The following is a 20,125-nucleotide window of genomic DNA, read 5'->3' on the forward strand; positions in this document are numbered from 1 at the left end:
CTCATAGTGAAAACTCTATGTTGTCAGTGTGTTTGATATGTGCCACTGGGATCCTGCTAGCCAGGACCCCAGTGCTCATAAGTTTGTGGCCTATATGTGTTCCCTGTGTGGTGCCTAACTGTATCACTGAGGCGCTGCTAACTAAACTGCTTTTAAAATTGTCACTGCAGGCTAGTGACTAATTTTACCAATTCTGATTGGCACACTGGAACACCCTTATAATTCCCTAGTACATGGTACCTAGGTACCCAGGGTATTGGGGTTCCAGGAGATCCCTATGGGCTGCAGCATTTCTTTTGCCACCCATAGGGAGCTCAGACAATTCTTACACAGGACTGCCACTGCAGCCTGAGTGAAATAACGTCCACGTTACTTCACAGCCATTTTACACTGCACTTAAGTAACTTATAAGTCTCCTATATGTATAACCTTCACTTAGTGAAGGTTAGGTGCAAAGTTACTTAGGGGGTCATTCTGACCCCGGCGGTCAAGGACCGCCGGGGCCAGGGTCGGCGGGAGCACCGCCAACAGGCTGGCGGTGCTCCGCAGGGCATTCTGACCGCGGCGGTATGGCCGCGGTCAGAACAGGAAAACCAGCGGTGTCCTGCCGGTTTTCCGCTGCCCTGCTGAATCCTCCATGGCGGCGCAGCATGGGGATTCCGACACCCCATACCGCCATCCTGTTCCTGGCGGTTCTCCCGCCAGGAACAGGATGGCGGTATGGGGTGTCGTGGGGCCCCTGGGGGCCCCTGCAGTGCCCATGCCAATGGCATGGGCACTGCAGGGGCCCCCGTAAGAGGGCCCCACAAAGAATTTCAGTGTCTGCTTAGCAGACACTGAAATTCGCGAAGGGTGCAACTGCACCCGTCGCACCTTACCCACTCCGCCGGCTCCATTCGGAGCCGGCTTCCTCGTGGGAAGGGGTTTCCCGCTGGGCTGGCGGGCGGCCTTCTGGCGGTCGCCCGCCAGCCCAGCGGGAAAGCCAGAATGGCCTCCGCGGTCTTTCGACCGCGGAAAGGCCATATGGCGGTCCCCGCCAGGCGGGCGGCGACCGCCGCCCGCCGGCCTCAGAATGAGGCCCTTAGTGTGTGAGCACCCTGGCACTAGCCAAGGTGCCCCAACATTGTTCAGGGCAAATTCCCCGGACTTTGTCAGTGCGGGGACACCATTACACGTGTGCTCTACATATAGGTCAATACCTATATGTAGCGTCACAATGGTAACTCCGAACATGACCATGTAACATGCCTAGGATCACAAAATTGTCCCCCTAATACTATTTTGGTATTGGGGGGACAATTCCATGCATCCCCGGGTCTCCAGCATAGAGCCCAGGTACTGCCAAACTAGCTTTCCGGGGTCTCCTCTGCAGCTACTGCTGCTGCCAACCCCTCTGACAGGTTTCAGCCCCCCTGGGGCCTGGGCAGCCTGGTCCCAGGAAGGCAGAACAAAGGAGTTCCTCTGAGGGAGGGTGTTACACCCTCTCCCTTTGGAAATAGGTGTGAAGGGCCTGGGAGGAGTAGCCTCTCTTGGCCTCTGGAAATGCTTTGAAGGGCACAGATGGTGCCCTCCTTCTATAAACCGGTCTACACTGGTTCAGGGATCCCCCCAGCCCTGCTCCAGCATGAAACTGAACAAAGGAAAGGGGAGTGACCACTCTCCTGACCAACACCTCCCAGAGGAGGTGCCCAGAGCTCCTCCAGTGTGTCCCAGACCTCTGCCATCTTGGATGCAGAGGTGTGAGGGCACAATGGACAGCTCTGAATGGCCAGTGCCAGCAGGTGACGTCAGAGACCCCTCCTGATAGGTGCTTACCTTTCTCTGTAGCCAATTCTCCTCTGTGGGCTATTTAGGGTCTCTGTTGTGGGTATCTCACCAGATAACAAATGCAAGAGTTCACCAGAGTTCCTCTGCACTTCCCTCGACGATTTCTGCCAAGGATCGGCCGCTGACTGCGCCAGGACGCCTGCATAACCGCAACAAAGTAGCAAGAAGACTACTTGCAACACTGTAGCGCCTCTTCCTGATGGCTTTCTCAACTGTTTCCTGGCGGTGCATGCTCTGAGGGCTGTCTGCCTTCACCCTGCACTGGAAGCCAAGAAGAAATCTTCCGTGGGTCAACGGAATCTTCCCCCTGTTAACGAAGGCACCAAACTTCTGCATGCCCGGTCCTCTGGGTCCCGTCTCATCCTGACGAGCGTGGTCCCTGGAACACAGGAGCTGGGTCCAAGTGTCTTCGACAGTCCAGTGGCCCTTCTGTCCAAATTTGGTGGAGGTAAGTCCTTGCCTCCCAACGCCAGACAGTAATCCTGTGTACTGCGTGAACTGCAGCTGCTCGGGCTTCTGTGCACTTTTGCAAGACTTCTTTTGTGCACAGCCTAGCCCAGGTCCCCAGCACTCCGTCCTGCACTGCCCAACTCGCTGAGTTGGACTCTGACGTCATGGGACCCTATTTTGTTGCTCTGAGTCGACCGCCGTCCTCAGATTTTCTAAGTGCCTGTTCAGGTGCTTCTGCGGGTGCTGCCTGCTTCTGCGTGGGCTCTCTGTGTTGCTGAGCACCCCCTCTGTCTCCTCCTCCAAGGGGCGACCTCCTGGTCCTTCCTGGGCCCTAGCAGCACCCAAAATCCTCAACCGTGACTCTTGCAGCTAGCAAGGCTTGTTTGCGGTCTTTATGCTGGAAAACAACTCTTCGTCCTCCAGCACGCCGTGGGACATCTTCTGACCAAAGGAGAAGTTCCTGGCACCTTCTTTTGTTGCAGAATCTTTGGCTTCTTCTACCCGGAGGCAGCCCTTTTGCACCAGTGGGCTCCTGCCCCCCCCGGACACTTGCGTGACTCTTGGACTTGGTCCCCTTCCTTTACAGGTCCTCAGGTCCAGGAATCCGTCTTCAGTGTTTTGCAGTCAGTTGCTGTCCTTGCAGAATCTCCTATCTCGACTTTACTGTCTTTCTGGGGTAATAGGGTAACTTTACTCCTACTTTTCAGGGTCTTGGGGTGGGGTATCTTGGACACCCTTAGTGTTTTCTTACACTCCGAGTGACCCTCTACACACTACACTAGGCCTGGGGTCCATTTGTGGTTCGCATTCCACTTTTGGAGTATATTGTTTGTGTTGCCTCTAGGCCTATTCCTCCCTATTGCATTCTATTGTGTTCTACATTGTTTGCACTACTTTTATAACTGTTACTTACCTGATTTTGGTTTGTGTGTATATATTTGATGTATATTACTTACCTCTTAAGGGAGTATATCCTCTGAGATACTTTTGGCATATTGTCACTAAAATAAAGTACCTTTATTTTTAGTAACTCTGAGTATTGCGTTTTCTTATGATAGAGTGCTATATGATATAAGTGGTATAGTAGGAGCTTTGCATGTCTCCTAGTTCAGCCTAAGCTGCTCTGCTATAGCTACCTCTATCAGCCTAAGCTGCTAGAACACCTCTAATCTACTAATAAGGGATGACCACAAGGTACCCACTATAAGCCAGGCCAGCCTCCTACAGGGGAAACTTGCCTAGAGATAGCTGTTAATACATTGGTCAGCAGAGCTGCCCAGTGATGAATATTACTTTGAAACAGATTCACCAGCACCCTGTCCGGATCTTGTGACTTACCATCCAGGACACCTGTTTAAGGCTGCAATCACATCAGATAATTCAATACCCAAATTTGCAGGGATCCTGTCTATCTTTTCCCATCTAACATCAGAAGATCTGAGATAGCTAAGGGGACAGATAGATATTTGAAAAATGGGCTACTCATTTACCAGAGAGAGTCAGCCTATTAATACCCAACTCTGGCCCTGAAAAAAGTGCAATTAACAACCTTTCAAAAGGCACGGTTATCTCTACGCAAATGGGCTGTAGCGAGATATCTGCATGCATCTGATCTGATAATGGCCTCTTTCCTAGATTAGAGCTTCCTTTTTATGTAAGTCCACATTGGTGCACTTCGTCAATAATCCTTAGAACTGCTTTTAATGCCCTAAGAAGATCACTATGAGCCTTGGAGCAGCATGAGTCAAACCAGGTATGCACCTTGCATAGAAGGGAGGGTCAGAAGCTCCCTTATGGAATTTGACAGTCTAACATATAATTTGTCAATGGCCTAAGACTCAATTTCATCATCCAAGCAATCAAGGAGCAAATTCTGGTTCCTTGTCACAAAATAACGATGCAAATTAATCTTATTGACACATTCCCATTGTAACAGGATTCCTTTATTCCCCTCTGCCATCAGAGGAGAAACATTGTCACTGGGCAGTGTGACCTTTTCAGCTTCCCTCAAAAAGATGTTTAAATGATTATGATCATTGAACAAATTGTCAAGAACTGCATAGTCAACAAAAACCCTGTAGGCCATTTGTAAATAGTGTACAGTGAATTAAGCTGTGGTTATCATTCCCTGTATAAGTTGGTTTTAGAACAGGAATATCAAAGTCAGAATTCAAAGCAAACTGCAGACGAAAAATGTTCAATAACCAATTTACGGCTTCACCATAGGGAGCGTGCTGGAGATGTGTCATAGGCTCACCCCCAGGATCCTGAACACCACATATACTGCTGTTGAATAAGTGACAACGTTGAATGTTTAAACGAGCCATCTGGATGACAGAGGAGGGGCCAGTTCAAAAGTTATGGACCTTCGGTAAATCAATAATATCAGTATTGTTGGGATCGAAGCAATTGTTATAAAAAATTCATTAATAATAAGTCTCATGGAGTACAGTTACCAATTGAAAATGTTGTGAAGCCAGATTAGACCACACAATGTTTCCCAAAAAGCAAAATGAGAACAAGGTGAACTGCCACACTTTGCCTAATCCTGAGTTAGAAGGGTTGGCACAAATGAAATATGAGGTACAGCCATCCAAGTGGAATGGGACATTCGCCCAGGTTTCTTGACAGAAAATGACATCAAAATTACTAGGTCTGGGGGAAGTTTTTAATTTCGCTCATGTAATTGGAGAAATGTGCCAGCTTTGCGTTACTATTTTTATCTCGAGTTCCATCCAAAGTCCGCCAATTTGTTTTCCAATCAAGCAACGCAATGACAATGGGAACAACATATGGCTCCAGAAAGCAAGTTGACGAGTATCCAGGAGTTTTGGTGTCCTCTAGTGTGATTTCTAGTCTATAGGAAGCCTTCCGCAATGATTTTCTAATGTGAGCTGTCATGGCAAAGGGCTGATTCTCTAGTAGATTTCCTACGTAAGTGGCAGCAAAATTACCTTGAATGGCCATGCGCTCTTGCACCCTGAGTGTTACCATTTCAGCGTGGAATGAGCCACGTTGCCAAATTGCAGCACGAGTAGCGTGATATGCATTTTTTCTGTCTGTTCCACCCACATCTAGAAATCACACAAAAAGCCCTGCCAATTGGGGTTCTTAAACTTAGTCACCAAATATGCCAAAACCCCAGAAGCAAATTTTATGCAATAGAATAATATGTTTTTGAGGACTGGCTAGAGTTTGGCAATAGGGGTGGGCAGTTGTTCATACTCTCACACCTTTAGCAGTTAAGAGAATCCATAATGGTCACCAATTGGTGAGTAGATAGATTAGAATACTCAAGGTGGTTAGATGACAGTGGAGACTTAGATGGTAAGTGACCAGTAAGTCAATCAACAGCATTGTCCAGAACTACAGCTAGAAGAAGAAGAAATAGGAAAAACTGCTGCGGGTCAAGGGTACCGCCTCAATCCTACTAGGACCTAGTGAAACTGAAGAGATCCTGTTAAAATATGAGATACAAAACCAGAATCCCTGAAGATAACTACAACACAATCATTGTTATCAGACTTCCAACTGTTTCCAACCCATGGTACTCGTCTAACTATTTTAATCTGGTTATGCACTGAGTCCCCAAAACTGACACAACTTCTTAGCCAATGAGCTACTTTTTTTGCTAATTGCTGTTAGCTCTCTGGTTGTTGGGGTCTTAGCAATGGGACACCTTTAGAACTACAACATATGGGGTACCTTCCGGTGGTAGCTGGAGTGAGAAGGGCTTCTCAGTAGTTGAAGAGAAATGTTTATTACTCAGTGAAATACCCAGGGCCCTTACAGGAATAGCAGATGGAGGAAAAACTGGGTTCACAGGAAACGGGTTATTAAATGTTATTACAGGTCTAATGGGTGCAATAGAACATAACCAGCCAAATTGGGAGCAAGGCAGAACATCCTTGTGAGAATGTACACTTGCATTAGAACCCGCAATATGATCTTCAAATGTGTCCAGGATGCCAAAAATGCGTTCTATACATTTTATTATCAACACCTCAATTCTAGCAATTTCTCATAAATTGAGGCCAACATGGCTTCTTCACCATTAACCCCCTACCCACTTTGGCAGGTAATAAAGTTGTGTTCATAGGTAGTTATCCCTTCCCTGCAGTGTGAATACTGAGTCCTTTTTCTTTTTCGCTGGGGGGAATGGAAGAGGGTGGAACAGAACTCAGGTTTGCCCCTTCTGCTCTGTCAATGGAAAGTGGCACCTTAGAAATGCATGGATTGGCCCTCTTTACAACAATTGAGTGATAGCTTACAGTAGGAAGCCAGGTGGGGACAGCAAAATCATGACTGGCATTATTACCAGAGGCCTTTTGTTAATGTCCAGTCTTTCTTCTACAGGATCTCCAGGTTAATTGCCCTCAAAGCAGTAGTTAGAAAGTTAGCACTAGAGCTGGTTTAAGGTCATTACATACCAGTGATGGCTATGGATTTCTTTTTCACCATGGTGCAGGATATTGGCACAGATTGTTGTCTTAAGTCTGAATGTGAAACCAAGAAGGGTGGGGGCCTTTGAGTGCTTCAGCTGCATGGGGAAGTGCCCTTTCTCCTCCTCCCTCCCACACCAGCTGGGCAGTATATAAGTGTCTCTGGGACTCCAAATCCTGCTGTGAATCCACAGGCAGCCAGAAATAGAAGTGTCCCCTAGCATGACTTGCCAGTGATAGGCAGTGCATTTTTCCTGCTCTGTGAGAAAAATCCTGAAAACAATTATGCTTTACTTTGTGTATTTTTGGCCACTAATACCAAATAACCTGATTTATTTTCATTTAGGGGGTCATTACAACCCTGGCGGATGGCGGAGAACCGGCGGTAAGACTGCCAACAGGCTGGCGGTCTTACCTAGGTGAATTATGACCATGGCGGTTACCGCCATGGTCATCCGCCGGTTCTCTGTCCCGCCCGCCGGGCTGGAGACCTGGATCTCCAGCCCTGCGGCCGTCAGTATACCGCCGGCGGTATTTGGACCTGGCTTACCGCCGTGGATTTCCAGCGGTTTGAACCGCCATGAAATCCATGGCGGTAAGCACTATCAGTGCCAGGGAATTCCTTCCCTGGCACTGATAGGGGTCTCCCCCACCCCCCACCCCCACCCCGACTCCCTCCCCTACACCCACCACCACCCCTGCCAACCCCCAAAGGTGGCAGGGCCCCTTCCCCACCCCGACCCCCAACATAACATTACTGACACACACCTGACACACATGCAGGCACCACCAACACACACACGCACACACCCCGACATACATGCCTACAGCCACACACACAGTCAGGCACGCACACCCACATTCAAACATACACGCACACATCCATACAGACATACCCACAGCCATACACGCACTCCCATAAACACAACACCCCCGCAAGCATACACTCACTCACACACCCCCTCTACATACACACCCCCATGCACGCACATAACACACAACACCCTCCCACCCCCCTCCCCTAACGGACGATCGACTTACCTGGTCTGTCGATCCTCCGGGAGGGGACGGTAGCCATGGGGGCAGCTCTGCCGACACCGCCACGCCAACAGAACACCGCCACAGCGAATCACAGGACGTGATTCGCTGGGCGGTGTTCTGTTGGCGTGGCGGTGGAGGTGGAGCAACCTCCACTTCCCCGCCGCCCGCAAGTATGGCTGTTGGTGGCTCTCCGTCGGAATAACGACAGAGGGCAGCCAACAGTCATAATACACCGAGCGGCAAACCGCCTGCACAGGCGGTCTTCCGCACGGCGGTCCCTCGGCGGTCTTGCAAAAGGACCGCCGAGGTCGTAATGACCCCCTTAATGTCTTAGGACGTTCCCTGTACTTAAAAAGTTTTTTTTTTAAAGGAAAAACATGTTTTTCCCCTGAATTTCCTTGTTATTTTTTCACCTATCTGTTTTTTATTACTACTATACAGGAAATAAATACCTAGCCTGTGGGGGGAAGATGTTAAGGAATGATGAGCATGATGTCTGTGTGTAGTGTCTTCCTGACTCCTGACTTTCAACCCATCAGGGATTGTGACGTTTAAAAAAATATGTCTTAAGGGAGGCTGAGAGGCTGAGAAGAGTCTTGCTTTGGGGCTTAGGAAGGAGAAATTGGGCATATAATGCCACCTTATGTGTCCACATCTATCTCAGGGGAAGAGGTCACCACACCACCCTCTCTTCTCCCCAGGACGCACTTGTGAAGGCCAGTGGCAGCAACCTATCACTACTGAAATCAATCAATCAATCAGTGCTTGTAAAGCACAACTACTCACCCGTTAGGGTCTCAAGGTGCTGGGGGAGGGAAGGAGTATCGTACACCGGTGGGGTTTTTATTAGAAAAGCCATGTCTTCAGTTCCTTCGTGAAGCTGAGGAGGAAGGTGGTTTGTCTGATGTGGAGAGGAAGGGCGTTCCTGGCGGTGGTTGCGAGGTAGGAAAATGAGCGTCCTCCTGTTCTGGTTTTCCTAATGTGGGGTACTTCTGCAAGAAAGGGCTGAGCGTAGGGCCCTGTGGGGTACATGGAGTTTGAGTCACTGGTTCAGGTATGCTGGTCCGGTGTTGTGGAGGGCTTTGTGTACGTGGGTGGGTTAGACTCCTGATACTGATCGACATGTAGGTGGACAAAGTCGAGGCACTTAGGCCCTCATTATGAGTTTGACGGGTGGCAGAGGCCGGCTGCCAAACTCAAACTGCCGAGAGACCGCTGGCCCTACTTGGAGTTAACTGCAGTGAACAGGACCTTAACATTGCAACCGGCTCGATTAGGCAGCAGTGTGGCGGTGCGGCGGGTGGAGCAGCACCCATCGCGCATTCCACTGCCAATAATTCAGGCAGTGGAATGCGCGACTGGGCTGTGCATGAAGGCCCCTACACTGCCCATGCCAAGTGCATGGCAGTGCAGGGGCCCCCAGGAGGCCCCTGACATCCCCCATTCCGCCAGCCTTTCCATGGCAGTGGAACTGCCATGAAAAAGCTGGCAGTATTGGGACTCATAATACAGAGGGCAGCGCTGCTTGCAGAGCTGCCCTGGCGGATTACAACCCCGAGACCACCAGGCTGGTAGCTGGCGGCAATCTGGCGGTGTGGGTGGCCCAACCATGGCGTAATGTGGCGGTCCATCCGCCACAACCACTGCAGTCTGACTGCCACCGTGAGTCTGGTGGTCTCAAGAACGCCAGACTCATAATGAGGGCCTTTATGTTAAAAAGAAAGTTGACCTCAATATCATAAGTTCAGAGTCAAAATGCTCACCCTTATTGAAATCAAGAAGTTCCAAGATTTCTGAGCCGACATCAAGACACCTTTTGTCTTTGAGGGATATTTTGACATTGGATATTCGAAAATCAGAATCTCTCCCTCTTGTTCTAGAACTGTGGTTCATCCATCGAGAAGTCCAGGAAGACAGAGCCAGGAAGACTGGTGGTAGCAGTCTTGTTGGAAGGATGAGGCTTAACCACATAATCCTGCTGTGGAAACCTCTCCACAGAGAGTCCATCCTTTTCAACAGCCTTCTCCTGAGAGTCTAGAGCCTGGTACTTCACCTAACCAGCCTGATGTCAAAAGTAGGGATGAGTAGGGTCCAGAAAAATATCTCCATTTAAACATTTTCATAAGAAATGCGGGGAAGAAGGAAAAGAAGGTCTAGAATGTATCTAATGCAGTCCAAGAAGACAACCACAGCACTGGTCACTGGCAGAGGGTGTTGTGCCAGCTGCTTGGAAGAATGCCTTACTACTGCCTCTACTTAAAAAAAAAAAAACGCAGATCATTGGCACCTAATCAATTATAGACCCTTCTCCCTTCTATCAGCACTCAGAAAAACATTGGAAAACCTGGTAAATAGCTGACCAGATTTGTTGAAGAGAAGGGAATTCTTTCTGAATCTGGTTTTCGTGCTGGATTTGCCACAGAAGTTGTGCTGCTGGAAGCCACTGAATGTTTTAGAATTAAACTTGATAAGCAAAATGCTATGATAATTCTGCTTGATTTATCATCAGCATTTGATTTGATGTCCCATGAGATCCTTCTTACGAGACTACAAGAGGAAGATTCTGTGCCTATAGCCTGCAAATGGCTCAGTGCATTCTTCTCACATCTTTGAATGGGTAAATGGGTTGTGGAGCTCTGCAGGGCTCGGGATTAAGCCCCACACCCTTGGCACCCTTGGCAGATATTGTGGAGTCATGGTGTTATAACCACTGTATCTTATGCTGATGATACACAATTAATGTTTGAGTTTCATCAACTTTAGGGTTCTAGAGTAGCTAGTTTTTAGGGCTGCCACTTGGCATGCATAACAACTTCCTCAAAATGAACTGAGTTAAGCTAGAGATTCTGATCTTTGGGGTTTTCTCTCCCTTGGATTTAAAAAAAAGTCTTTGGCCGGTAATCCCAGGAAGGCTCCCTGATCCCAACCACACCCTTAACCCCACCCCGCCTTTAGCAGAGGTTTGGAAATGAAGACTGATAAGGATTCATCTTTAAGCCTCAGATATAAATCGTACCAGGAACTTGCTTTGATTTGCTGAAAGGCTTCAAAAAGAAAATCAAGTTCTTGCCAGTGGACACATGTAAAGATATTAATCTTGTCCTCATTATGGTCAGATTGGATAATGCTAATGTGCTGTAATTAGAAGCTTCAGATTAACTGCTTAACTGGTGCAAAATGAAGATGGTCACCTTACTTTGACTATTGACCTTTCCTAAATGGCAATCAAGTCAGAACGGCGCAAGTGCATTAGACAACTGTTTAAATTGAAAGTCTTAGTGATTACCTTTAAATCTTTACAAAAAATGTCCTTTCTATCTTCAGATCAGAGTGAAAGTCTACACTTCTACTAGGGCACTAAGTCTGCTAAGCAGCTCTTCTTATTAATTCCAGGGGCCACAGTTAAACTAGGTGGAAACTCCTTCTTCACAAGGATCCCTAGTCTCTGCCATGATCTTCCCCCTGTATTCAAGGTCTGCATCACCCTCTTATTTGGTTGGTGGAGCCAAAACAGCAGCAATACCATGCTTTACAAAAAGCAAAGACTTCTGCAATAGTTTGTGGGCTACATCTGTCTGCTGCCTCCAGAAAGGCTCCAATAAAGCAATGACTCCATCAATCTGTCACCACTGAGGAACACCCTGGTGGTAGGTAGTATATCTAACCATATTGCAGAATAGCAGCATATTACAAATGCATGTTGTCTCAAATGGATAAAAATCAGGTTTTTAAGATTACTGCCTGAGATTGTATTAAGGGCTCAAATCCTGCAATGATGGACCTGCAAATTATAGAGTCCACAAAACTTTTGGCGAAAGAAGCAATAGTTCCAGTGCTGAAACATCATACAAATAAGTTTACTTCAGTCATCGTCTTTTTGAGACGAAAGGTCTCAAACAAGACCCATTTTGGATTAGAAAAGTGAAAACAGTGGGTGAAAATTGTAGAATACCTACCCTTGGTGAAATTTTCCCTCATCTTCAGCATGGGGCAATTGAATGTACACTATAGATTAGTAAAGTTCTTCTTTTTATGTAACCATATGTGGAATTCACATATTTTTCATGAGATTCGAAATTGGCAGAAATCACTACCAATACAAGGTCATTCCTTTTGCACCTAAGTCAGCTCCAAATGTTATGGCAGTGATACCACCTTTCCTTCACAGGAAGGAAGTGTTTACTTTTTCCGTACCTGGATGACTGACAAATCAAGGCTTCTTTGTGTGCCAAACTTCTTCAGGATTCTTCAACATGTACAGCTGACAGCAAACCTTATTTACAAGCTGAGCCTTCATGTGAATGTCAAATAATCAACTTTAGGACCAACTCAAACAATTCTATATGTAGGAGCAGACCTAGATGTGGAAAGATGGAACTCTTTTTCAGGACAGATTTATTTCTGTTCTTCAAAAATGACTGCATCTCTGAACAGTGTGTTACCTTTGGATCAGCAAGAGTCATCGCTTCTGGGTTCAATGGCTGCATGCATGTCTCTAGTCTACGATGCAAGTTTGCACATGCTTAAAGAATCAATTGTGCAGAAGTCTGGAAGTTGGGATGACAAGATACAGCTATTGTTTCATGTCCTTTGGCTTTAAGGTGGTGGTGCAAAAAGAAGAATCTTCTGTCAGGGGTGCCTCTCCTTATCATGTGCTCTTACTTTAGACTGTAGCGTCAGATGCTTCTTTAGAAGGATGGGGTGCTTAGAGGTACATCCTAAATGCCCAAGAGTCACACGGGGTCATTCTGACCCCCGCGGGCGGCGGGAGCCGCCAAATGGCCGCTCCGCGGTCGAAAGACCGCGGAGGCCATTCTGGCTTTCCCGCTGGGCTGGCGGGCGACTGCCAAAAGGCCGCCCGCCAGCCCAGCGGGAAACCCCTCCCCACGAGGAAGCCGGCTCCGAATGGAGCCGGCGGAGTGGGTTTGTGCGACGGGTGCAGTGGCACCCGTTGCGTATTTCAGTGTCTGCAAAGCAGACACTGAAATACAAAGTGGGGCCCTCTTACGGGGGCCCCTGCAGTGCCCATGCCATGGCACTGCAGGGGCCCCCAGGGGCCCCACGACACCCCTCACCGCCATCCAGTTCCTGGCGGTCGGAGCCGCCAGGAACAGGATGGCGGTGAGGGGGTCAGAATCCCCCATGGCGGCGCAGCAAGCTGCGCCACCATGGGGGATTCCCAGGGCAGCGGAAAACCGGCAGGAGACCGACGGTTTTCCTTGTCTGACCGCGGCCAAACCGCCGCGGTCAGAATGCCCTGCGGGGCACCGCCAGCCTGTTGGCGGTGCTCCCGCATCCCCGGCCCCGGCGGTCCTTGACCGCCGGGGTCGGAATGACCCCCACAGTCTTCGATAGAGATAGGATGAGCCTGAAGGTGGTTCATCTTGCTCTAAAACCATTCCGCTCTGGTTCTCTTCTTTATACAAACATGTACATTATATATTACATGAACTAGCAAGGGACTATGAAGTCTAGAGTTCTCTCCCTGGAGGATCAGCAAGGTGAATTTGGCTGATTGTAATGCACCTTACAGGTCTTCAAATGCAAAATCAGACAGGATAAGTTGTTATATTTTGGAAAAGCATGAGTGTGTTCTAAAGAAGGAGGTCTTGCTGGGGCATCCCATATTAGATTTATCTGCTACAGATGAAAACAAAACAAAATGCCCAATTTAGACCTCTGGCCTTCCAAAACCTTAGTGCCTGGGGAATACTATTTCAATAAGTTGTTCAAGAGTATTTCTGTTTTCCTTTTGTCTTTTTCCTTTTCTTTCAAAGGTGATCAACAATTTCAGACTCAGAAATGTCAAGGTGATACTCATTGCACCGGACTGGCCCCAATAATGGTTTTATCAAGACTTTTTGAGATGTCCTTTCTGCCTTGTAAGATACTGCCTTTGAGATTGGACTGTCGGTCCGAAATGTCTGGCAGAATTTTCTTTCCCAGTCTACAATCACTCACCTTGACTGCCTGACTCCTGAATACCTGCATTTTGGACACTGGAAAATGCCTAATGACTGTATGGCCACTCCCAGGGAGGTGAAGGACCCTCCTATGAGGTCATCATGTGCACGTAAATTGAGAAGGATATGCATATTTTGTATTAACATGCAAGGGGACATGAGAACATGGCAGGATCAGAGGTGTGCCTTATTTCCTTTATCTGGTAGAGGATAGTTTACAATTTTCTTCAATGAAAGTTCATTTAGCTGCCATCACCGGTTATCATGAGTCTCCTTCTCACACATCCTTCTTTACTGTTCCCATGATTAATGATTTCTTAGAAGATTTCAAGAACGTTTTTACTCCAGTTAGAAGAACTATTCTAGCCTGGGAAAGTAATGTGATTCTCTCCAGATATGGTTTCCTTAGAGATGATGCACAAAGGTTATACAGCATAGCTGACTTCCTCAGTGGTAATTACTTCAGTTAGAAGGGTGGGCAAACTTCAAGCTCTTTGTATTGATGAGTCGTTCATAATATAATTTCTATAAGACCTACTGTTCTTTATTCTGAAAGTTGTTTTGGATTTCCAGTTTGCCTTTCCACAATCTTTCTTACAGTGCACTAATCTGGGGTAGAGAGATAGCTGCCCTTGGAGGCTGCTGCTGAATCAGGCTGGTTTGGGGAAATGAGCAGTTCCCTTCCACTGAGTTACACCAAACTGGTTGTGAAGCTAGCCTTTCTCCCACTGGGCTGGTGACAATCTATGTGTCACTGCATAGAAGAATTAACTCTGGGAGCCAACTAGCAGTACAATGCTTCATGGGTACTGGAGGTTCCTGGAGCTTTAAAGAGACAGACGTCTATTTCCACCTGTTCCCAATTTTAGGCTACAGTTCCCCTTCAGTGGGTATTGCACTGCAATTTTGAAATAGTCTTTGTTGGTCTTCCAACTATCCAGTACATATGAACTCAATGGCTGCTCATCTGAAGAAATTGCAATGAACTCCACATTTTGAGGGGCCCACTTGAGTAGATCTCCTAAGCCTCAAGAAGAATAATGCATAGCATACCCTAGTCAGAGACAAGGAGAATGGGCCGGTGTTTCTCACCCCCTCTACAACAAATTATGTTCATTCAGATAAGGAGTGTTAGGAGCCAGGCAACCCTGACAGAGTAACACTCATCTCCAGTGGGTGCATTGTGTACAGATACTGAAACCCATCCTGGCCTCTAGAGACAAAGGACACACAGTTTTTAACACTTTACAACAGCACTAAAAAGGGGATATGTGCTTCCTTTCCAACAAATCCCTCCTGAGAATCTCCCAACCTAGGCATTCCTTCCAGTGGACTGCACTTGAATTCACCTGCAGGAGGTCCCTGTTCTTTAAAGAAAGGAGTGATGTGGTAATCCCGAGAGCAGGAAATTGGGTGTGGGTGCTGTTCTCTGTACTTTCTGGTTCGCAAGAAGCACATTATTATAGGTTCTATCCTGGAGTTCAGGGTCATGAATTTTTACCTGCACAGGAAACATATACTGTCCCTGGTTCAATTTCTTTTTGCCCTGAAAGTGGAAGACTGAATAGTGTCTCTCAATATTCAGGGTGCATCAATTCACATACAGATGCTGCAGCCACAAAGGAGATACGTGTATCTTTGTACAGGCTCCATCCATGAACAGTTCACAGTTTTTGTATTCTAACTGAGATGGGCAAATAGGGTGATGGTGATGATTATGGCACATCTGCACTCAGTTTTTCAGTAACCTGCATGATTGGCTGCTCATAGTGAGCTCACTGCAGTCGATGTCAGACCAATATATCTCTGATGTTTGACTTGGGCAATTCTATCAGCCTGGCCAAGTCCGCTCCTACAGTCCTCTCAGCAGTGACTGTTCATAGGAGCAGTCCTGGACGTAACATCCCTCTGGTATTTCTCTTTCCTAGAGTAAAAGGGGCATTCCGGATATGATTCCAATGTTTTGTTCTTCATCTGCTAAGTCTGCTAGCTTCCTGTATCCTACTGGTCACCCAAGCATGCTGGCACATGAGAGCTTCTCAGTGGTGCTTCTTTCTGCAGTTTTTACAACATGAATCATTCTGATGAACTCCAAAAGTGTCTCCCCAGGCACTGTGTCAGGTCTTGTCTAGGTGCTGTCGGAGGAGAACTTATCCATCACCTGCAGTCACCATAATAGTGATGGATGTCTCCATCTTAAGGTAGGGTGTACACCTGGAAATTAAATGCTCTCTACCCTTCACTTTTGGTTGGTTGAGATCTTGATAGACCACACAACTGCAATATTTTATATAAACAAGCAGGAAGGCATAGGGTCCTATCTTCCCTACCTGGAAACTTTGAGGTTCTGGGTCTGAGTGGAGGTGAATGCAACTGGCTGGTTGCCAACTATATGGCAGGCTTCCTGACCATAAGAGGTGACAGCTTGAGTTGGTGTCATCTTGCTGACCATGAGAGGCCTGTACATCAGGAGGTGGTTCAGGAAATCGTGTCCACAGTTCTGTGTGCCCCAGTTACCATTGCAGGGACTGTTGGGGAATATGTTTGGGTTGATGTGAATTATTCGAAGTCACTATGCATTTTTTCTCATATCGTTGAGTCCGCTAATGTTGAGGATACTGCTATAGGACCTGATTCAAGGTAGTCTGATTACTCTAAATTGTCCAAGGAGGATCTGGCATGCAGACCTCCTGAGACTCTTCCTGCATCCCTTGCTCTAGCTGAATTTCAAAACGGGCCTCCTAGATCAGTCACAGTGGGCAGCTCACCAATATGCAGAGCCTCCAGCTACATGCATGTAGATTGATTGGTGTCTGCTGAGCTCATTTCACCTGATGCTGGAGATGGCTCATGTTATTCTTTCAGCTTGTTTCTTCCGCACCCAACCTCTATAAAGTTATTTTATGCAAGATAATTTAATAGCAGTGTTGCTTGGTCTGCACATGAAAGGGTGGATACTTTAAAGGCCCACCTTTCTGAGGTTCTATTTTTTTATGTGGGCCCAGCAAGGTGGTGCGGTGGGAACAGTTGAAGGATATGTTCAGTCTTAATATGATTAATTTATTTACCCCTCCATCTTTCTTTGTTGAAATCCTAATTTTTGTAAGATTTTGGAAGAATCTATTTTTAAACATTTCTGTTTTAGAAACGGTCCCTCTGAGCTCTTACACAGCTGACAGTTTCACCGTTTGACTCTGAAAACTGTGTGGCTGTCACATTAACCCAGTGGGTCATTGTGTATCATTACACCTGTTATTTGCTGTCACACAGACAAACTGGTTCTCAGGACTAAAGTGGCTACTGAATTTTGGGAGCTTCGTTACACTTTCAAAATATTTTCATTCAGCCCATCCCACGAAAGAGGCAGATTGGTTAGACCAGCTGGCCCTTTGTAGGGCGTTAGTTTTTAAAATGGCCAGGATGAAGATGTTTAGGTTTGAAGATCAGCTCTTTGTCGGTGATGTGGGCAACTAGAAGATCAAGGCTTTCCAAAGGAGTGTGTCACGAAGGATCGTCCTATACACAACTATCACTTATACCCTTCATTAAAAGGAACCACCAGGAAGAACATCAGGCTCATTTCACCTGAGCGAAGGATTGTACTTTAGCACTTCTCACAGGAGCACTTCTCACAGGAGTGCGCATTGTAGACATATGTTATGTGGTGACCCGATTTTATCTTCAAATACACATTCACAAAGCATTATTGGTTGGATCGGACAGGGAGAACGGACGGCCATTTTGCTTGTTGAGTGCACCAGGACTTTCCTGGCCTTACTACTCTTAAAGACCTTCCACCTGGGGGAGGGGGCAGCTATGCAGTTTATTGAGGAGGTGAGCAATCTCCAAGTATCCACCAGTGTAAAAAGTAACTTACCTCAGGTACAAATCTTCCTGGTGGATACTCTACCTGCAGATTCCTCACAGTACGTCCGCATCCCCATTCTGAAGCAGGCACATAGGCATCTTGTTAATAAAAAGGTTCTAATTGAGTTTATTTGCACTGCATATTCACTGTTGGATCATGCCGACCTTGTCTTGTAAATGTCTGTTTTAGGAGTAACCAATCACTGTAGTTTAAAAAAAATATATATTTTTTTTTAATTATTGAGTGGTAGAATAATCGGCCACCAGCCTTAAAAAACAATAGTCTAAGACTCGTGGGAAGAACCTCTCCTGGCATTTCACATCACTTCACAGTGATTACAGTGCCATAGAAAATGCTACATATATAAAGAAATAAAAAATATAAAATATTAAAAAATACGAAAATTGGAAAGAAACAAAACAGAACAGAGCAGAAAGAGAAAGTAACAGCAATTTTGGACATAGACAAACTCAAGGTCAAAATATATAACAAAAAAATTGAGGTGGACAATATTCATGTGCCTTAGCAGAAGTCTTTGCTTTCTGCATTCAGCCCTTTCCACAGACACTTACTTGAGATTAGGATGTAGCGCCGTGAGCAGGCTGGTCTCTATTGTCATGTTATACGTACATGAGAAGTTGAGTCTCAGCATACTGCTGATTATAATCTCACTTTCATTGTCAGGGGGAATATAGAGGACATTTGAATAAGTCATTGTCTTGTCATTATTTATCTAGAAAAGAAATTACAGCAGTTGAGAAATAAAAATGATTGTTTTTAAAACTATCAGACAAACTTCAAAATATGTTAGCATTTTGCTCATTATTGCTCATGGCCCAACTCCCCAAGTCTCATTGGGGTGTGGAGACTCCATTTCACAGGGCCTTATGTTTTTTTAAAGGGAAGGGGACCCCATTCCTCAAAGACATTATATTTAATTTGTTTATTTTTAACAGGAGGTGGTCGATGCGGCCCCCAACCATTTCAAAGGACATGGGGACCACACTCCTCTGGGCCTTTTTTTATGACAGGGGAGGGTGCCACGTGGCCCCCTCCTAAATCCCTCTTAGCCCCCAGGACCCCAACCCCCAGAGTCATTTTTGTTTTTAATGAAAGGGGAGGAGAGTCGCATGGTCACCCCTCCCAAAACCTTGTTAGGTCCTCGGGATCCCATCCCCCAGAACTGTTTTTTTAATTGAAGATAGGGGGTTATGGGAACCCTCCCCAGACCTTATTAGGCCATGGGGAACCTATCACCCAGGGCCACTAGTGCATATAAAGGAGAGAGGGCCACCCTTGGAGCCGAGGTTTCTTAAAAAGCAGAGTGGTGCCATGCAGCCCCCTCCCCAAACCTTTAAATAGCAAGAAGAAGTGGCTGTGTACAATGTTCGCATCTCCTATACATAAGTACAATGTAATTCAGAAAATACAATCAATATGTTAACGCAAGTAGCTTGATGGGTGACCAACTGGTAAGCATCCAGCCACCAGGAATGCAGATCGCATCACATGAAGAACATACGATGTTAGAAAGTTCATAGGTATATACCAGGGCACACCATGTCCATGCAGTTTATTTTCATATGTGTCAATGAAGATTCCAGTTCGAAATTACTGTGCAGTTGTATTTATTGTTCATCCAAAAATATTCCATTTGATAATGTCCATCATAAATCAAGAGAAATAACAGCCCATTTCTCTTGATTTATGAAGGGCCTTTAATGGCTTGGGGAGTGGACCCACACATCCCCCACCTTTTTTAATTAAAATCAGGCCTCGGGACTGAGCTCCAAGAGGACTCTGTAGACATGGAAGGGGAGAGTAAAGGGGGTTGTTTGGCCTCCCTACTCTTCCATGCAAATTTTGGCTGAGGGTTGTGCTCTCCGGGGCCTTTAGTGGCTCAGGGAGAGGGGACTACATGGCCGCCTCCCCTAATTGAATGTGGCCCTGGGGATGGACTCCACAGTGCTGATAGGTAATGAATACAGCCCAGCTGTTATGTCCTTTTTCCCCCGATCGTGAGGGAGCCCTGTGAAAGCGCAGCAATTTTTTGATGAGATTCTTTTGTTGTTGGCCCACAGGGGAGTCTGTTTGGTTCCCCCTGCCCATGGGGATCATAGGGGATCAGGAGATCCCGACTGTTGGAAATGGCCCTCTCTAGAGGGTCTCCCCCCCAAACCTTTTGCTTTCCTCCACCTATTTCTACTGGATTTTAACTTGTTGGCCCTAGGACTCTGTGCCCGTTACCACTACTAACCACTGCTAACGTGCTTGTGCTCAGTCCCCTAATTATGATTTAATTGGCTGGAACAGATTGGCATATTTAATGTATCTGTATGTCCCCTGTAGAGTGGCATACCGTATACACAGGTCCTGTAAATTAAATGCTACCATTGGGACTGCAGCACTTATTGTGACACCAATTTAAGTAGCCCCTTAAAAAGTTGGCTTTTTCTGCCCTTAACCCTTTGTGCTTGGAGCCTGCCTTAGGTCTCATGATGTGGTGTAGCTAACAGTTGAGATGTGAATTCACC

The 20,125-nt window shown here is 46.6% G+C and overlaps 1 protein-coding gene across 1 annotated transcript in view; it reads right to left on the bottom strand.

Moving 5' to 3' along the window:
• The window catches only part of LOC138283042 (uromodulin-like), a 147,989-nt gene that overhangs the window by 27,067 nt on the left and 100,797 nt on the right, over positions 1–20,125 (bottom strand). The window contains exon 6 of the mRNA XM_069221176.1: positions 18,164–18,324. Within this exon, the coding sequence (XP_069077277.1) occupies positions 18,164–18,324 (161 nt within the window). The remainder of the gene's footprint in view (positions 1–18,163; positions 18,325–20,125) is intronic.

The sequence above is a fragment of the Pleurodeles waltl genome, chromosome 2_2 (genome assembly GCF_031143425.1).
Source record: "Pleurodeles waltl isolate 20211129_DDA chromosome 2_2, aPleWal1.hap1.20221129, whole genome shotgun sequence".
In the NCBI taxonomy this organism is placed as follows: Eukaryota; Metazoa; Chordata; class Amphibia; order Caudata; family Salamandridae; genus Pleurodeles; species Pleurodeles waltl.